General features: G+C 36.8%; 1 protein-coding gene across 4 annotated transcripts in view; it reads right to left on the bottom strand.

The window, feature by feature from the left end:
- LOC131067551 (dol-P-Man:Man(5)GlcNAc(2)-PP-Dol alpha-1,3-mannosyltransferase) overlaps window positions 1-17,560 on the bottom strand; it is a 119,420-nt gene that overhangs the window by 316 nt on the left and 101,544 nt on the right. For 2 of the 4 annotated variants that reach the window (XM_058002620.2, XM_058002619.2), the window contains 2 exons: window positions 4,077-4,133; window positions 3,162-3,982 (listed from right to left, as the gene is read on the bottom strand). The exons of 1 other annotated variant lie outside the window; for it this stretch is intronic. In XM_058002620.2, coding sequence (XP_057858603.2) covers window positions 3,817-3,982; window positions 4,077-4,133 — 223 coding nt within the window. In that variant the 3' untranslated portion in view covers window positions 3,162-3,816. Of the gene's footprint in view, window positions 1-3,161; window positions 3,983-4,076; window positions 4,134-17,560 lie in introns of those variants that run through there. One more of the 4 variants, XR_009111836.2, reaches the window with a different exon arrangement.

The raw sequence follows: 17,560 nt of genomic DNA on the forward strand, positions 1-17,560 counted from the left end.
AAAAATTTGGGCAAAATTTTTTCCTGATTTTTAAAGGATAATTTAAGAACATATTGAAGCATATTCAATCCAATTTTTAGAGAAATTGGAGTAGAATTCAGCAAGTTATTGCAAAGTTAGTGTTTTGCCTAAATTTTTTGTGAAACTCATATCCCAAATCTGAGCAAATGTCTTCATAATTTTTAAAGGGTATTTGGAGGAAGTCATTTAAGAGTACAGTCCAAATTTCCGATAAATTGAAGCATAAATAACTTCTTACAAAATTAGAGTTTCCAATAACTTCACTCTCAAGGTTGCAGATTAGCTAATATCTTGGAATTTTTTGGGGAAAGTAATATCTAGGCTTTGGTAAGTTACAAAAAAAACGAAAAAAAAGCACATCATTTTGATTTCATTTGTGTGATTATAGCAATATTATTTTGTTGAAACTTTTTCACAACAATTAGCAAAAGAAAAAAGAAGAAGAAGAAGAAGAAGTAGAAGAACAAGGAAACAAAACAAAAAAGTAGAAGGACGAGCAAGAAAAAGAGCAAGCACAAGAACTAGAGCAAGAGCAAGAACAAAGAAAAAACAAGAAGAACAAGAAACAAAAAGGAAAAAAAAGGAGATGAAGAAGAAGAAAAAGAAAAAGAAAAAGTTAGCATCGAAGACAATGTTTTTTTGTAAAAAAGGGGGCAATGCTATGCCCCTAACCCTGTAGTGTGTATTGTATTTGTGAAGATGTCTTGCGGCTACCTTAATGCTTAAACAAGCTACATAATCATTGGTATAACCATATAATGCATTTAGGTCGTCCTAGGAGTTTTACTTTAGTATCTAAGTCGGTCTAGGTGGTATCGAAGGCATAAGTATGGTATATATAAGAGGTATAAGTTAGTTATTATCATCAAGTTGAGTATTGAGTTCTTGTTGAAGACTATTGGAGGTATCCCCCTCAAAGTGGATTAGGAGGTTGCCCTCTCCAAGTCGTATATTTGGGTAAGGTCCCATGAGGGGGGCTTCAAGATCTATTTTCATGGAGCAAGAGGTCTCATGAATCAAAAAAATTATGCTATAGGATAATTTCGAATCTTTTCCTGAAAAATAGCAGCCCCTACATTTTAGGACTGCATATTTCAGCAGGTGCATTGGGGTGTGGCTAGAAATTGCCCCACCAGCTTAGGGATTTTTTCTACTTGTCAATTAGCTACTATTTTAAATTCCCACCAGAAAATAAATGGAGGGAGAATGGTATTCATTTATTAATTTTTTATTTGCAGCATTCTTCATGAGATCACCGGCTTCCCTAAATTTTGGAGCTTAAACTTTTAAGCTGGTCTGCACTACTAAATCATGGGGACACCAGCTTTAAAATATTCCTAAAAAATCTCAGCAGCATCCACTAAATTTTTTTACGAAACCCCCCTCTATGAAACCTTACCCTTATTATGAAGTATTTGCAACATATTTTCTCTTATATTCTTCTTGTACAAGACTTCTCATAACATTCTCTTTACTGACTACTAAGACATGATTCAGTAAAAACTATGTTACAAACCAATACAAGGACTAGATGAAGCAGATGCAAAGGATTCAAGGAACTCCATACCTGGTGAATTTGGCTTCGAACAAGATCATGAAGCAGGTTTGGCTTAAGACAAGCACAATCCAGAAAAGTACATGGTGATGTTTGGCTTAAGACAAGCACAATCCAGAAAAGTACAAGGTGATGCAAATAGATTTGCACCATAGTTACAAAAACCAGCCAGATATGATCCAAATCTGGCTGGCCCAAAAGATTTTACCATTTTGATCTGGACTCCTCGATCGCTATATAAATTTACTCATTGTCCTTTGAAATTCAGATTTCCAAAAAAAAAATTAGCTTCCAAATGAATCGAATTTTTCAATCTTCATAACTATGATTTGCAGCGTAATAAAAATTACCAAACTCAAGCAGATCCACAGAAGCTCAAATACTAAAGATCTCTTCTATGCAGAGGCTCTTACAAGTTTGGATCTCTGTACCGTAAAATTTGCTAGTCTGTAAAAATATATCCCTTGGGGCTCATGTAAAACATCTTAGTTTAGTGTTTTGGATTCATAGCATGTATATGCATCCCAGAAGAACAGAAATATGAATTGTATAAGCAACTATGTCACTAGGATTTCATGTCTAAATAGGAATATGGATAATAGTCATAGCAGCAGATCCATCTCTCACAAAAGTAAAATGGGATAGCATCTACTAAGCTGAAGCATATAAAAAGCTCTTACAAAAAAATGCAGGAAACATCTAGAGAAATGCCGAAGGGCTGGTTTATATTTTGAGATCCTTAGTATTGATAATGTTATGTTCTACATTCTTGATGTGAATATGCAAAGCAATGGATATCTAGTACGTATAAACAGTTCAAAGTATTATAGCAACAAAGAGGAGTCTTTTTGATAAAGAGAAAGAAATATGTATTAAGAGCAGCGCTTTGTACAAGTCATAATAGCCATAAGGTGGTGGTAATACAGTAAAAAAAAAACTGTTTTGTCAAGCAATACAACTACATGCAAGATAACTTTAGGAAAATTAAAACAGAACTTATTAGAAAGTCAAAAGAGCAGATATAGCAGCAATTAATTATAAATTAAAAAAACATTAGTGCTGCACCAAAATAAGAATGACAGCAGATGAAAGAAAACCTCTTAAGGTTGTTGGAATCTTCTACATAAAATATGGAAAAATTCCAGTTCCCTCTTCATGGTGATATAGCAAAGAGGAAAAATTAATAGCATAGAAAACAGTATCCTCGCCACTCTTGCAAAATATGGAAGTATGCATTTAGCCGGATTAATATGTCTGAATTTATGATGGTACACTTCTTTGTCACTACAATATCTACCGCATCGGCAAACCTCACTTTTCAGTGTTGTGCCACACAAGTAATACAAACTTTCTGGTGCAGAAGACATTATACCAAGGTTACCAGGAGACGGGGGTACTTGGAGACTCCGGAGAATGGTACCGGTACTGGTATGACTAATTTTCGAAAATAGGAGATGCGGGAACTTGAAAACGCCAATTTTTTTAATAAATAATATTTAATAATTTCCAAAACATATCATGACAGAGAACTTTGAAAACAAGAACAGTGGTAAAGTTTAACATTAACTATAAAATTGAACAAAAATTGAAATTAAAATTGCTTATTTTGCTCATACCATAGCCAGTCTAAATTGTTTAGTGAAAGTAAGGTAATATAGATGTTGAGCACACTCAATATTGTCGGCTAAATAGTAAAGGCGATTTCTCTTTAGACTATTACAATGATAAGAAATAGGTCCTCTCAAAAAGTCTACACTGTCAATAGATCTGATCACTATAACTTTGCATGGATTTTTGTCTTCCTGTGAAACAGTTTCCTTATTGGTCCATTCCCTACGACTTTGCTTTGTTGCAAGCTTATCTTATTTGTTTGCTTTATTGTTTTTGCCTTTTTACTGCATTTTGCCCTAATTTTTCTTGGAGGAGACGTCAATTTTTAGTTGGGAGACTTCGGAGATGGCAGAAGGCAGCAGCCAAAAGCACCTTATGCATCAAGAAGTTTCCAGAGAAGTATCCGGTACCGGAGACGCATCTCCGGTACTGGTACGGACCTCCAGGGACTGGTCTCCTGGTAACACAGCATTATACATTCCCACTCCCTTTATTGGTTCTGAATTAAAACCAATATTTAATAATTTAGAATGAAATTGAACAAATGTCAAAATATATGGTTAGAGCCCTCTAACCATTGTCAATATGCTAGAAAGTGTTGTTCATAATATAGAAATAGACAAAGTTCATCAAACTTCTTTTCCAGTCTTTTCATGCCGAGCATAAGGATATTCTGAAGGGGCCCTCCAAAGTCCCCATAGAATAATCAAATGGAAGAGAAGCAATATAAAAGATGAAATAGCGTTTGAAGGATATATGTTCCAGCAAATTTCTACTCCAAAGAATAAAAGTAGCCTGAAAGGGAAGAGTTTGGGTTAGTTAAATGATTGAACATTCAATTAAGAGCATATCCATACGAGCAATCAAAATCCCAGTGAAAACAATTTACCGTAACGGAGTTGGAAATGGTGCTTTCCATAAGAGGAATGGTAAACTGTAGAAGTACCTGTGCAAATTGATCCAATCAGCTCAAACTTAATCTTCTAGAAAAGTATGTTACTCCTCGTCATTTATTAAATAATCATATTTAATTCTGATATCAAATAAGTTGAAGCACTAACCCTATGCGAGGTGCAACAACAGATTCTTCCAAAAATAGGTAGCCTAAATGATCAGAAATTCAGGTATAGGAAGAAAAAATTCATTAATTTGAGCTATTAATGCCAACACATAAATTCATGATATCGTCTTCCATACTTTAATAAATTTAATAGAGAGGTCCGAACCATGATAGGAAATGCTTAACATTCAGTAAGTCTCACAGTTACCCAGAGATGGGGACTGAAACTGGTATAGAAAGGAGGGATGGTGACTGGCATGCCACTTTCAAAAAAATGGTGGAGAAAGTAAAAATAAAATAAAAAATTATATGTAATTTAAGTTCAAAAAAAATAATCATACAATGGATATTCAACTTTTAAGAAAGTAAAATACTAAAATGCTTAAAATTTAATAAGAATTAACATTTTTTAGTTCTGAAATAGATGTGAATCTAAATTCAGTTAAGGTATGGGGTTGGGCTTGGGTGTAATGCTCCGGCAAATCTTCCCTTGATTTGGATATATATATACTAATATTTGTTATTTTTAATATTATAAATTATTTATTATTGTTGATATATATAAACAATAATAAATAATGTAGTGTTAAAAATAACAAATAAAGTTTATTTATTTATTTTGATCAGTATTTTAAGAGATTCTGTAGTGCTCCTCCCTCAATCAGACTCCGTCTAACTTATTTTGATTCTGGTTGTTTTCTTCGGTGGTTTATGTGACTAGATGATACTCTCTTATGTGATGGTTTTTATCATATTGGTTATTTGTTTGAGTCCTTGGAGATCAAAACTACACTGAGAGGACATTTGAGGCTGGAGAATTAGTATTCTTACGACTACAGCCATATAAGTAATCATCCATCAACGTAAGCGGAGCAGAAAACTAAAGCCTCGATTTTAAGGGCCTTATAAGATCTCAAGGAAGATCAGTGAAGTAGCTTACGAATTGGAATTGCCAGTGAACAGCCATATTCACAACATCTTTCATGTGTCAAGACTCAAGAAAGTGTTAGGGCAGCAATTTGTCCCATGTTTAGAGTTATCCCCGGTTGACAACAAGGCCAAACTAATTTTGGAACCCAAAGCAGTTCTCAATATGAGAGAGAAGCAATTAAGGAATAAGACCATCCCTGAATTTTTTTATCAAATGGAAGGACTTACCTGAGGATGATTTTAAATGGGAAAGAGAGGAGATCTTCAACCATCCAAAACTGAAATTGCTTGAGGACAAGCAATCTCGAAGAGGGTGGACTACCATACCCCCTATAGCAGATAATATATACATATGCCATAACCTGAGTAGGTCTGACGAAAGGAAGAAAAGGGCATCACACACTTCTGGTTCAGCAATCGGTTAAGTTAGAGCAAGGAACAGTCACCACGGGTTAAGGAAGGAAGTAGCATTAAGGTGATGAATTAGATGATTTGTGAAGGCAATAAAATAATTAAGAGCAGCGGTTAGGATGTAAGAAAAGATGCCACCCTTCAAACGGAAGGTTCAACCCAAATGGACACATCCCTTCAGCAATGGGAGGAAGATACAAGAAGAGAGGACAGGGTGATAGAGGAGCATCCATCAATCAGCAAAGAAATACACGTCTTCAGTATAGCAGCAGTCGATATGAACAAATCATTATCCAATCCAGCATCACAAATTATCAGCATTTAACATTAGAAATAATTCTGATCTACATCCCTTCAGACCATAACAACAAACTACCATCAGGCAATCAGCAATAATACCTTTAGCAGAAATCAATCTAGATCCATCTGCAGGTCTGAATCTCAGACCATTAAAGCATTCCTGCAGAAATTAAGTTCCGCACATACAGCAGCAGATCTGGTGTCCAAATATAGCACCAGCAGTAGATAGCAGATCAGTCCCTCAATAATTAACCTTCAGCATTTTGGTATAATTAATAATATATATCAGATTTGTCAATTCTATAATTCTATACTAAGTCACCAGGTTCGGCCGAATTTCATCCTTGAAGTTCGAAATTCGCCGAACTTAAAAAAAAAAAAAAAATTCGTTGAAATTCGCCGAACTATAAAAAAAAAAAAAAAAAAAATTTTTTTTTTTTTTATTTTTAATAAATTTTTGGCCTTCTTCTATTAATATTTTTTAAACACATCTTCTTTTCTTTGATTAAAACCCATTAACCCGTTCTTTCTTCAAGATATTTATGTTTGTTAGAACCCTCAATTAGGATGAGAAAAAAATGCTGAAGATGATAATTGATTACCCAATCAGTGAGGTATTCCAATATTTGGTGATTCTGTTATTCTCATAAGATGAGATAAAGATGTTACTTACAATAAACCTTATTAGCAATTCATATGGAACCATCCCTCATATGAAAGATATATCTGGCATATTTATACATATGGCAAACTTAATTCGAATTTTATACATTTCGAATTTTTCCCTCATCGAACTTCATTCGAATTTCAAAGTTGTCGAACTTCGAATTCAAATTCGAACCTGGTGACTTAGATTCTATATATATATATATATATGCTTCTTGAAGAGATCATGCTTAAATGAATGTCAGTAGAATACTATCTAAATATGTATACTGTCTGAAACCCATCTTGTAATGGGAAGGACCTGAGATGTAAGAGAAGGGTGGTGAGTGGCTTGTGAGTAGACCATACTAGTAGGACCATTGTGGCCTAGGACAAAGGGGTGCTCACAAAATCAGGTAACCCCTTACAATCTCCGCTTGATTCCACAGGGTGGCAACTGTCTGTAGGGAGACAAGACATGATTGGGGAAAGCAGGTACAAGCCACCAAGTAAGAGGGCTGCAGTAGACATCCACTCTTAGGCTTGATGTAGGAATGACTTCAGGCGGATCCATCATATCTCTTCCCCCAATGTGTTCATAACCTAAGTATATGTTGCTAGCTGCCTAACTCTCATGATTGGTTATATATATAAATATGTATAAGTATATTGCATGTGTTTTTCTTTATATTGTGATTGCAGGGATCCAAATACCGGATCACATTGAGGAAAGATTTATTCAAGAGATACAACCCTAACCCTAATTGGTTGCAATTGTAATTTTAGGGAAATTAGGATGGGGACATGACACTTTTGGAGAATTGTTGGAATTGAAACCCACATTTTTGGTGTTGGTGCAGATATTTTGCTCTTTGTTAAAACCATTAGAACTTTTTTTCTGACATTGGCATATGTGTTGGAGTTGGTTGAAGAGGTATGGGAACTATTCAAAGAATTTCCATTCAATCTGAGTAGCAATAAGCTTCGTTATAGATGTAGGGACTTGTATAAATCTGCTCCTGTGTGTTGGAATGCTGACTTCCCAGGGCTGAGCAATTTTATGGAAGCAAAATATTGTTGTCATTACACAGTTGACTCTAAATAAGAGATCAGAAAACTAGCTTAATGCCTCTGTATTTTCTGTAATAAATTTCCATTAAAATTTCACTATGAACTTGTAAAGCAGAAAAATCGAACCCTAGTCGTTCTCCCTTCCCCAACTCCGAGGAGAGAGAAGGGAGAGTCACTAGGGTTGATGGTTTTCACTTAGGAGGGACTTTACATTCAAAAGAAGGGTTGAAACCCACAAGATCCAATCCCACGCAATGCAAGATTGGATTCTAAATGAGTTTCAAGGGTTAAGACATCAAGGATACCCTCTTTTGTAAAGAAATGTAGATAGAATGATTGAACTAGGAATGCATGTAAAGTAGGAAAGATTCGTTTATAAACAAAGATAGGGATATGGGATGAAGCTGCGGACCTGGGATTAGCAGTAAAATGTCGAGACGGTGCTGTTCTGCAAATTTGAGCGAAAGTTGACGGGACGATGGCGCCCGGCGTGCACACGGTCCTCCGAAAAATCCGCGAAACGAAGGGGGATCTGTTCGTCTCTGCACAAGGATTCCAGATCTTCAATTACAGCCGCGTACCTGCAACCTACACACAGAAAAGAGAGGACGATTGGGGGGTTAGGGATGAGGGGTTTGCCTTTAGGTCAAACCCCGGTTTTGGAATTAACCAAGAAATGAGAATGCTGTAAATGTAAATGTTTGTAATGTAAACAAGTACTGATACCTTGTTGTAAGAATGTTTGTATTCTTACATGCGAAGGTGTAATGTATGTAGTATGTAATGTGTTGTAAGTGATCTCCTCTTCAATGGTTGAATCCTTGTCTTGAATGCAACACTTAGCCTTGAATGGAGACTTAGAATGCTCAATTGCTTGAAGGAATGCTTGAATGCTTGAATGTTTGAATCTTGCTTTCGCGCCTTTGCACACATATGTCCTCCTCCCTTTTTGAGAGAGGAAATGTAGTTTATATACTTGCCAATTAGGGTTAAAAGACTGATTTTCCCGACCTTAGGCCGACCAGGAAATGTTATTTTCCAATTTGCAAACATAAAGACCCGAGACCCAAAAGAGACCGAGCCCAAAATAGGGCCAGGGACCAGGGCGCTGGGCGCCATGGTCCTGGGGGACCAGGGCGCTGGGCACCTAGTCCTGAAGGACCAGGGCGCTGGGCGCCATGGTCCCACCTCCCGGGATAGCAGGGTGCAAGGAGGGATCAGGCCAGGGTGCTGAAAAATGCAGTTTCTGGTGTCATGAACAAGTTTCGGGGTCTCCATTCAGGTTTCGTGTTGCATCGCCATCGTGAAGACCCAAATGCAGTCAAAATTGCAAGTGTCGCAATTTTAGGACGCTACATTTAGCCCCCACTTTAGCGGGAGTATAAGCGTACGCTCATACTTCCGGTAAAGTACAAGGAAACAACATTGAAAAACTTTCACCACGTCAAGGAGGCAAGATACACCAAGCCCCCAGTGGACTAAGGATCTTACGACTTCGATTGACAAAGTAAAAGGGAAGATCACGAGGGAGAACCATGACTGTCAGTAGTAAGGTTCCCTCACTATGAGTCATGCAAGAAAGATATCAAAAATTTTCAAGGCAAAGCTAAATTTGTCAAGAAATTTTCAAGTATCTTGAAAAGATATAGATGGGATGTATGCCCCCCTACGTTAAAGCAATCGCACACGCCTCACCGGGGGTGATTGCTTTAAGGTAGTGATACATATAAGAACTGAGAAAGGAAAGGAGCACGTTATCACAAGGATTTAGCCCCCAAGTGTGAGATAAGCCCAAGGATAATAGACACAAAACACAAAGCACAAGGTGACTTCGCTTTCCTCGGGGTCAGTATGTTGTATGATAATTCATGTATATCATATGTATGTATGCATAATTGTTCTTCATCCCCCAATCAAGGAAGGTCACCTAGAAGAAGGGAACACGTGTCTTTTGAGTCAACATGAGAGAGATCGAGAGATCTCAATGCTTTGCATCGTCCTCAAGTAGACAACACTAAGGACAACAAATAGAAGAATGAGAATAACACATAGAAGAAGTAACAAAAGAGAGGAGGAGAGAATCTGCTATGCTAATGACACTAGTCTAGCATGTCATCTACCCCCCGATCTTGCTGATCAGTATTTCGGAAAGGTAGGAAACACGCTAGAGGAGGAACATCCAACACAGCAGATGGAGCTATCACAAGATCCAAACAAGGGCTATGTTCATATCCCAAGCCGCGGTGTTCTTGTCTAGGAGCTAGGATAAGTGCTTTAGAAAATTCATTAGATAAATGGTTATCAACATCAACATATTCATATTCACTATCAGAATGAACAGGAGTAACATTTTCATCACGAATAACATTTTCATCTATATCATCATCGAGATTTATAAAAATAGGATCTTTAACTCGCACAGGATCAAGACCATCATGCATCTTATGTTTAGGAGATTTCGGCTCAATCGTCGGCTGAGGAGAAAATGAAATAATACTGGCTGAAGGTGTTTTTGGGGATTGCAAAGTTTGAGAAGCAGCTGCCTGAGCTCTAAGACGACGCTTTCGTCGGCGTTCACGTGCAGAACGATTTCGTCTAGTCTTAGTAGGAAGATTAGGAGAGTGAGGAGGAGGAATGTTCTCATCCTTATCACTTGGGTGTTTAGGTTGTGGTCTCTTAGGTTGAACAATAGGAGAAGAGGAAGGTCTCTTCTCTCCATAAGAGGAAGGAGGAGGAACTGCTCCATACAAAGGAGGAATATTCGGTTTAGGAAGGAGACCAAGCCCATCATGACGAGGAGGTATAGGTCTACTTTTAGGAAGTTTATTAGATATAGGCATAGTCACATTCACAAGGATGGGTTGGGACTCTTCTTGAGGAAAGACATTAGTTTTATCTTTCAAAGGAAGAACTTCCTTCTCAAGAACGATAGGAATGTCAAGTTTGGGTGTTCTAGGTTCACTTAGAGAAAGGATCATATCTTTTTTCCACTTTTGATAAGATTTGAAAAGATGATCACTTCGCGGAGGAAGAGATTGGAATTGTTTAGGCCAAAAGTAATCAATAGGAACACTAGAAGTTCTTTCAGCTGGTTTAAAGAGACTATGATTGACAGTAACAACTTCACCATTATGGGGAAATTTCAAACACTTGTGAATAGGAGAAGCAATAGCCTTCATGGAAGATAGCCAAGGATAGCCTAGCTTCACACGAAATTGTTCGGATGATGGAATAATAGCAAAGTCCACATCAAGAGGTTTGTTATGGACCTCAATAGGTAATGTAATAGAACCAATTGCAGGAGAAGAAAATGCATCAAATAATTTCACAACCACATTTGTTTCATCATAGATCACTTGATTCAATTGCAAAGTAAAAAGAAATTCTTCAGTAATGACATTAACCATGCAAGAAGGATCAATAAGCACTCCACGGCAAGGTGTATTCTTGACTTTTGCAACTATATATAAAGGACCATCAGGTGCCCTGATAGTTTCACTGGAATCAAATGTGATGGAAGGTTCTTTAGGGATTTTTTGCTGTTCCACAAAGTTAATCACATTCGGAGTCATAGACACAAGATCATCAGGTGAGACAGAGGCATCATTAGTCTCAACCACATTAGAGGTATGAGAAGGTAATGGATCGATAAAAATTTTAAGATTTTGGTTAGGAGGAGCTACAGATGTGTTGCCTTTATCATTCACACCAGAAACAGAGATAGTATTATTATCAATCAAATCTTGAATTTTACCCTTTAAAGCAAAACATTTTTCAGTATCATGCCCAGGTTGACGATGAAATTGACAAAAAGATTTGTTATCAAAATAGGGTGAATTAATCTTTGTAGGATCTATTTGCCTTATAGGAGGAAGGGTAAGCACATTTTGTTCCAATAACTTGTTCATAATACTATGCAATGATTCATTCAAAGGAGTAAACTTTCTTTCTTTCTTGAAAAACTTAGAAATAGGAGGCACACCTGATGCTGCATTCACATGGTTGTTGATGATGTTTTCATTGAATTTAATGGACTCTCTGTTCGGTTTAAACTTCCCAAATGGTTGTTGACTACTATCACCCTTATCACTCGGAGCCATAGGATTTGCTTGTTCCATTTGACTCACAGTCAGTTGATAATTGTGAAGAGTTGCGCACAACTGTTGGAAAGAAGTAAACTCAGAAAACAGGAGTTTTTCTCTAATATCTTTTTGTAAATTAGAAATAAAGATTCTTTGAATATCATTGTCAGGTACTGGAAAGGAAATTTGAGCATACAAATGCTTATATCTACCAATGAAATCAGTCACTTTTTCTTTAACACCTTGTTTACAATGCATTAAATCAATCAAAGTAACTTTAGGACTTATATTGTTTTGAAATTGTTGAATGAAAGCATTTGCAAGTTGTTCGAAAGAAGAAATAGAATAGGAAGGCAACGAGCAATACCATTGTAGGGCTTTATCTCTTAATGTTCTAGTAAACAGTTTTGCAAGCAACCTTTGGTCATAAGCAAAATCGGTACATATTGTTTGAAATGTCTTAACATGTGTTAGAGGATCACCTTTACCATTATAAAGCTCCAAATGTGGAATTTCAACATGTTTAGGGGGAATAGCTCGGACAATGTCAAGAGAAAGTGGGCTCGCAACATCAAATGTGGGCACACTAAACTTAGATTGATTCATAGAGGCAATTTGTTGCTGTAAAGAAGAGACAATTTGTGCAAGATTGTTAATGGTCGCTTCAGTCGAAGAGTTCATATTAGACGTGTTAGATTGTGATGGAGGTGTTATGTTATTGAAAGAAGGTAGAGAGTAAGGTGGTGGGACACTATGATAGTTAGTCATAGGAGATGATTGGAAAGGAGGAACACTACAAGGAAGAATGGAAGGGTTAAATGAATTGCCCCCTTCGTCATGTTCATTTGTGTAGATATAAGAGGAACACTCATTGAAGGAATGAATGAAGAAGTTGGATTGAATGAAGGAAGAGGGTTGATTGAAGAAGAGGGATTGCCCCCATGACTGGTGATCATAGGGGGAATATCTTGTGTTGAAGTAGTCATTATGTTTGATGTAAAAGTAGGTATACTAGCAATAGGAGTCGTCAAAGGAATAGAATGATTAACTTGAGTAGGAGGTTGTGTATAACCTAAGGTTTCGGCACAACTTTTCATAGGCATCACATTCGAATCCACAATGTGTGCAATACCACGCAAAATATCAATTCCATTCTTATCACTTTGAACCATACGTTTTAGACCCTCAATTAATGAAAGAGCTTCGCTATCGGGGTATTCTTGAGACATCCATTGTCGAAAATCATCAAATTGGTTATCCAATTTTGAAAGTTGTTCTACAGAAACCTCATGGAGAGCTTCTTCATCATTAAGAGGATTAGAGGAATTACCCATGTCCTCGTTAAAAAGGCCATTCAAATTAGGTTCCATCTCCTCGGTAATTACACCTTGGAAAGACTTAATTCTAAGGCTTCGTCTAACGGGAATAGTGTAAGTAGGGCTTATTGTTGTAAAACTCATGCACTAAAGAAAGAGAGAAGATTTTGAATTTTAGAGGTAGCAAATTTCAATAAAATCAGCCAATCTCCTAGATTTAAGCTGTTAAATACAATCAGGACAATCTCCCGAAATTTCGAAAAAAATGTCCAGAACCGTGGCGCTCGGAGTGCACACGGTCCTCGCAACTTTTTTCGAAATTTTCAGGGATGAAAGTAATGATGATTTTAAAGCTAATCTAAAAAAATTGAGTGATTTTACGATCTGTAGATAGGCCAAATTAAAGTTGTAATCTCAAAATTGAACCCTACCAAGATTGTTGAAAAATGCAAAATTTGAATTTTGAAAAAGAGAGGGAAACTGAAATTTTGAATTTTATGAATTTAGAGGGAATGCTGAAAGCAATGCAAGTTTTGAAATTTAAAAGTTGACTCGATTTCATGCAAAATTCGAATTTGAAAGTGGAAATCAAGGTTGTTGTAATTAAACACTTAATTTCAAAAGTCACAAACTGCAAAAATTTAAATAAAGCACTGAAATTTTGAATGAATGCCAACACACTTTTCAGATTTAGGACTGTAAGAAACACAATTTTGATAGGAATTTTAATTTCAACGATTTTTGAATGATTAAAAGCCTCAATCCAAGCAATCGCTAGACCAACTTTGACTTTAATTTTGAAGGTGTTAAAATTGATAAAATCAGCCAAAATTATGGATTTTAGCAGAAAAATACAGTAAGATCTAGCTCCCGAAATTTCGGAAAAAACGTCGAGGACGATGGCGCTCGGGGTGCACACGGTCCTCGCAACTTTTTTCCAAATTTTCAGGGATGAAAGATATTGTGATTTTATTGCGGAATCCAAAGTTACAGCCGATTTGGAGGTGTTTTGATCAGTCAAATTATCAATCAAAGGTTGAATCAAGAAGGTTTTAAAAATTAGGGTTTTGACACTTAACCACTTAATTTTCAGAATTAAAGCACAAATATGAATTGATAATTTGCAATAGAAAGGTAGATCTGAAACAAGCATTAACAATTAAACATTTCACAAGTTTAATTACTTATAAAAGAAAATTTTAGGGTTTTTATGCAATCAACCTCTAAAATTTGCAAAAGATCAAACATGGAAATATAATTAGGGAAACAAATTTTCAGATCTAACCATGAATAATCAGAATGAGGATGTTCACGTCGGGTTCACCAAAATGTAAAGCGGAAAAATCGAACCCTAGTCGTTCTCCCTTCCCCAACTCCGAGGAGAGAGAAGGGAGAGTCACTAGGGTTGATGGTTTTCACTTAGGAGGGACTTTACATTCAAAAGAAGGGTTGAAACCCACAAGATCCAATCCCACGCAATGCAAGATTGGATTCTAAATGAGTTTCAAGGGTTAAGACATCAAGGATACCCTCTTTTGTAAAGAAATGTAGATAGAATGATTGAACTAGGAATGCATGTAAAGTAGGAAAGATTCGTTTATAAACAGAGATAGGGATATGGGATGAAGCTGCGGACCTGGAATTAGCAGTAAAATGTCGAGACGGTGCTGTTCTGCAAATTTGAGCGAAAGTTGACGGGACGATGGCGCCCGGCGTGCACACGGTCCTCCGAAAAATCCGCGAAACGAAGGGGGATCTGTTCGTCTCTGCACAAGGATTCCAGATCTTCAATTACAGCCGCTTACCTGCAACCTACACACAGAAAAGAGAGGACGATTGGGGGGTTAGGGATGAGGGGTTTGCCTTTAGGTCAAACCCCGGTTTTGGAATTAACCAAGAAATGAGAATGTTGTAAATGTAAATGTTTGTAATGTAAACAAGTACTGATACCTTGTTGTAAGAATGTTTGTATTCTTACATGCGAAGGTGTAATGTATGTAGTATGTAATGTGTTGTAAGTGATCTCCTCTTCAATGGTTGAATCCTTGTCTTGAATGCAACACTTAGCCTTGAATGGAGACTTAGAATGCTCAATTGCTTGAAGGAATGCTTGAATGCTTGAATGTTTGAATCTTGCTTTCGCGCCTTTGCACACATATGTCCTCCTCCCTTTTTGAGAGAGGAAATGTAGTTTATATACTTGCCAATTAGGGTTAAAAGACTGATTTTCCCGACCTTAGGCCGACCAGGAAATGTTATTTTCCAATTTGCAAACATAAAGACCCGAGACCCAAAAGAGACCGGGCCCAAAATAGGGCCAGGGACCAGGGCGCTGGGCGCCATGGTCCTGAAGGACCAGGGCGCTAGGCGCCATGGTCCCACCTCCCGGGACAGCAGGGTGCAAGGAGGGATCAGGCCAGGGTGCTGAAAAATGCAGTTTCTGGTGTCATGAACAAGTTTCGGGGTCTCCATTCAGGTTCCGTGTTGCATCGCCATCGTGAAGACCCAAATGCAGTCAAAATTGCAAGTGTCGCAATTTTAGGACGCTACAGAACTAAATGATAACAGCAGATTTCTGTTTATATTTTATTAGCTAGATGCATTGTTTTAGTTTCATTTCATATTGATTTGCACAATCAATGTGATATGAAACCATTACAAACTCGAACCACAAATCTGCAAACAAAACTCTATCACTGTCACATGCATGCAAACTATTTGTCATGGTGAAGAATGCGAAATAGGGTGGACAATCAATGAGAATGAAAAGAGTTTGACCAAAGCAAATATTGGGTGCAAACTGATAGGGGATCTTAAATTTAATTTTGAATTACATTAATTTCCTTTAACTTCTTTAATAGCATAATCAAGACCTGCCTTTAGCAGTCATAACTTTTTTGGATCCCTTTCAAGATTCCCTCTTTTCCATTCATCATCACTTAGGTGTTTAACCTCTCTCGCAACATAGGATTGTGCATTCTCCACAAATCATCAAATATGCTTCCTTTATGTCTTTAGTCTCTTTTTGATATATCTTTTTCTGCTGCAATGCTTTATTTCTAAATTCCAAATTTTTCTTACTTCTTACCAAGGTCTTGAAAATGAAACCAAAATGATGACAAAGAGGGATCATAGACTGAAGACCTATGTATGTGCTCTTAAATGTGTAGTTTAAACCCCCAATGTAGATGAAAAAAATTAGAACTAATGTGGTGGATTATAATAACATGTGTAGAATACAGAGTACATAACTCAAAAATAAACACATAGTCATCCATGTTATACACATGTTTTGGTTTCTAGGCAGAAGTTACAACATTCAGATAGTTAAACCATCAACTTTGTGCATCACTTAGATCATCTATTCCTCCTAGATACAAAGTTGTGATGTATTTTCCAACCTTAAGTTAGTCAGGAAAAACTTTGCCAAAAGATAGCCAATTTTCCCTTAGGCACACATTACCAAGTTAAGTGCCATTTCTCCTTGCAATGGTGCAGTTCACCATGCAATCTGCCCTATTTCCTTACTGTCAGAGGGAATTTTCACCAGGCTAAACCATTGTAAATCTTGTGCTAGGTTGAGGTGATGAAAGTTTCATTTTAAAGTGTTAAAGTAGAGGAAACCTGATTTGAAATGCTGATCATTTAATTCTGCTCTTGTTCTATTTTATTTGATGTCCACACTTTATCCTTTCTCTTTGGTGTTCTACCAAATGAGGTAATAACAATAGTAACTACTCTTGATTAGGTTAGATCAAATCCAACTACTAAAAACCTTGGTCAGCTATAGGCTCTATTTGGGGAACATGGAACATACTTAGGGCATAAGAGAATTTCAAAATCTCAAGTTAAAAGCATCAATTTCTATCCATTAAAGAGTCAAGCCTAACATCCACCAGCTAACCAAAAAATTAACCTAAAATGTAACAATAAGAAAACACATTGTGCAAAAGGGAAAAACATCACAACATGACAAACACTGAAAAGATATTACTCACCTGCCCACCTATAAACAAATGAAAGACCATTGGCTAGACAAAACCATTAACAAGTTGGGAAAAATTAAGAACCCTTCATTTGAGTTGAGATTTTAACCGTGGAACTCATACCTTAAATCTTCTACAAAATTTTCATGAAGATCAAGAGTTCAGGTGGGTAAGCATGCAATGAAAAATTCAACACAAACTGATTATTGTGCGTTAGTTCTAAACAACTTTCTTCCTAATGGGAAAACCTTTCAAACAGCTGAAAACGTAGGTGCCTCTTTTTCAATCTATTTTATTATGCTTTGATGCTGCCACTAAAACTATTGTATTGAACCTTTTCAGCCGAAACTATCTCTTTATGTTGATCATATCAATAGTCACTTTTGTATCAAAGGCTTAGAGACACTTGGAACCATGGGCCCGATAGTATCTTTTTTTATCACCTGTGATAATCACTTGTCTTCGAACTTGATTACTTGATTTTGGGCTTCTTCTAGTTCGTACACTTCACCTATTTTGAGAAAGAAAGCAATTTTCAAAGGAAGAGAATCAATGAAGCAGCTAAGGAGAAC

The sequence above is a fragment of the Cryptomeria japonica genome, chromosome 10, assembly GCF_030272615.1.
Source record: "Cryptomeria japonica chromosome 10, Sugi_1.0, whole genome shotgun sequence".
NCBI classification, from domain to species: domain Eukaryota; kingdom Viridiplantae; phylum Streptophyta; class Pinopsida; order Cupressales; family Cupressaceae; genus Cryptomeria; species Cryptomeria japonica.